The sequence below is a fragment of the Scylla paramamosain genome, chromosome 4 (assembly GCF_035594125.1).
Source record: "Scylla paramamosain isolate STU-SP2022 chromosome 4, ASM3559412v1, whole genome shotgun sequence".
Taxonomy (NCBI): Eukaryota; Metazoa; Arthropoda; class Malacostraca; order Decapoda; family Portunidae; genus Scylla; species Scylla paramamosain.
This window is the reverse complement of record NC_087154.1, coordinates 4,472,501-4,475,000: the sequence shown is the minus strand read 5'-3', so window position 1 is coordinate 4,475,000 and position 2,500 is coordinate 4,472,501. Positions and strand designations below refer to the sequence as shown.

Genomic DNA, 2,500 nt, shown 5'->3' with positions numbered 1-2,500 from the left:
GCACACACACACACACACATTATTTAACTGACAGAAACCAACACACAGATAAACGGACAGACAGAAACCCGAAGCAATACAGAGCAAAGAAGAGTGAATATCAAGGAAAACAAAACAGAGGTAGGGAAACTTGAGCCAGCATACCAGAGATCACATAAACTAGATACTGAAGGGAAGAGAAGGAAAGACAGAGCAACGTACAGACACACACACAAAAAAAAAAAAAAAAACACACACACAAACAGAAAGAAACGGACGCAGGGAGAAGGAAAAAAAGAAGACACAAAGAGAGACATATAGACAAAGAAATGCTTAATAAGAAATAAGAGAAAGAGAAAGAGAAATAAGAGAATAGAAAGGTTAATACATAAAAAAAAAGAAAAACAGAAACGTACAGAGACGCAGATGAAAAACAAAAACACACACAAACAGGAAGAAGCACACACAGGGAGAAGAAAAGACAAGAAAGACACATAGAAGTATAGACAGAGAAATGCACAAACCAAAAGATAAATAAGAGAACAGAGAGGCAAGTACATAAAGAGATGAATAACTTAAAACGTAATATTCCGAGAGGGAGAAAAGTGACGCATTCCACAGAGAAACAGACAGACCACCTGACTCCACAGACTGAGAATCTTAAGAATAAAAATAAATATGAGAAATGGAAACAAAAATAGAATAAAATATAAACACACACACACACACACACACACACACACACATCCCTCACCTCTAGTCCTCCCGAGTCTCTTCCTGGGCCAGAGCACCATGGAGTCGGGCAGCCTTGGCACCCAGCGCGGCGGTCTCGAATCCTGCTGGCACGCCGCGGTCCCGTAACATTCCCCACCTGGCGCCGCCGTCACACCCTTGGGAGGCAGCATTGATCTCACGGCGACGGCGCGAGATATGTGTTACTATTGGAGCTCAGAACCCACTGTATTCCCACGAGGCTTTGATGTTCACGTTTCCTGCATGGCTTTGTGTTTGTGTTCACTGTGGGAGGAGGAGGACGAGGAGACGGAGAAGGAGGATGAGGAGGAGGAGGTCAGAAACGTATGCAAAGGAACACAAGGGAAGAACAACCAGCAACAGATCTGTTTGTCCTTATGAGAGTGTATGTGGTGATTAGACTAATGTGCAGTGAGAGAAGGAGGAGGAGGAGGTGGAGGAGGAGGAGAAAGACAATGAGGAAGATGTGAGTGAAGAAGACGTATAGGAAGATTGACGAGAAAATGCAAGGATGATGAAGATAAGAAGGAAGAGGAGGAGAAGGAGAAGGAGGAGGAGGAGGAGGAGGAGGAGGAGGAGGAGGAGGAGGAGGAGAAAGAGGGTGACGATGAGGAAGAGGTACAAAAAGAGTGAGGAAGTGGTGTACAGAAGATGTGGACAGAAAGAGAAAAAAAAGGAGGACGAAGAGGAGGAGGAGAAGGAGGAGGAGGATAGAAAGAATAATGAATAGGAAAAACTAGAGGAGGAAGAGGAGGTTCACGGAGGATGCGGACGAGGGGCGAAGGCGAAAATGAGCAGGAATAGGAGGAAGTAGATGAGGTCAAGGAGAATGCAGAGGAATACAAAAGAATACAAAGGAGGACCACGAAGAAGGAAAAAGAAGAGGAGGAGGATAAAGACAAAGAGTAGAACTATAGAGAGGACAATGAACAAGAAGAGTTGTAGTATGAGGTGCACGGACAATAAGGATGAGAAGACGAGGGCCAGGAGGAGTAGGAAGAGGAGGTGGATAAGGAGGAGGAGGTGCACGGCGGGGTCACACACACACTGACGGAGCGGCCGAGGGTGAGGCTCAATACACCCCGCACTGCAGAACCGCGGCCACACGCACCTGACCCAAACTCTGCAGCCAGACACACACACACACACACACACACACACACACGCTGCTTTCTTTACTCACGCGAAACTTCTTTCTTAATAACCATAAAACTAAAAAAATCGTAGTGGCTAGTATATATATATATATATATATATATATATATATATATATATATATATATATATATATATATATATATATATATATAATTTTTTTTTTGTAAAGTAGTGGTTGTTGTGGTCATGGTGGTTTTAGTGGTGGTAGTGGTGGTGCTAGTGGCTGTGGTCTATATTTTATAGCTGTAGGAGGAGGAGGAGGAAGAGGAGGATGAGGAGAAGGAGGAAGAGGAGTAGGAGGAGGAGGAGGAGGAGGAGGAGGAGGAGGAGGAGGAGGAGGAGGAGGAGGAGGAGGAGGAGAAGGAGGAGAGGCTCTGATAAAGATGTCTGCCATAAATACTACTGCATCAGAAACTTTTTACGTACGTATATAAACATCTTTGATTACTACTACTACTACTACTACTACTACTACTATTACTACTACTACTACTGCTACTACTACTACTGCTACTGCTACTACTATTATTATAATGACAACAACAACAACAAAAACAACAAGTACTACTACTACTACTACTACTACTACTACTACTACTACTACTACTAC

General features: G+C 43.6%; 1 protein-coding gene across 2 annotated transcripts in view; it reads right to left on the bottom strand.

Annotated features, from left to right (window-relative positions):
• Positions 1-1,891, bottom strand: part of LOC135098970 (WSCD family member AAEL009094-like) — a 36,863-nt gene extending 34,972 nt beyond the window's left edge. For both annotated transcript variants that reach the window (XM_064001432.1, XM_064001443.1), the window contains exon 1: positions 734-1,891. In XM_064001432.1, coding sequence (XP_063857502.1) covers positions 734-884 — 151 coding nt within the window. In that variant the 5' untranslated portion in view covers positions 885-1,891. The remainder of the gene's footprint in view (positions 1-733) is intronic.
• Between the last annotated feature and the right edge of the window lie 609 nt (positions 1,892-2,500).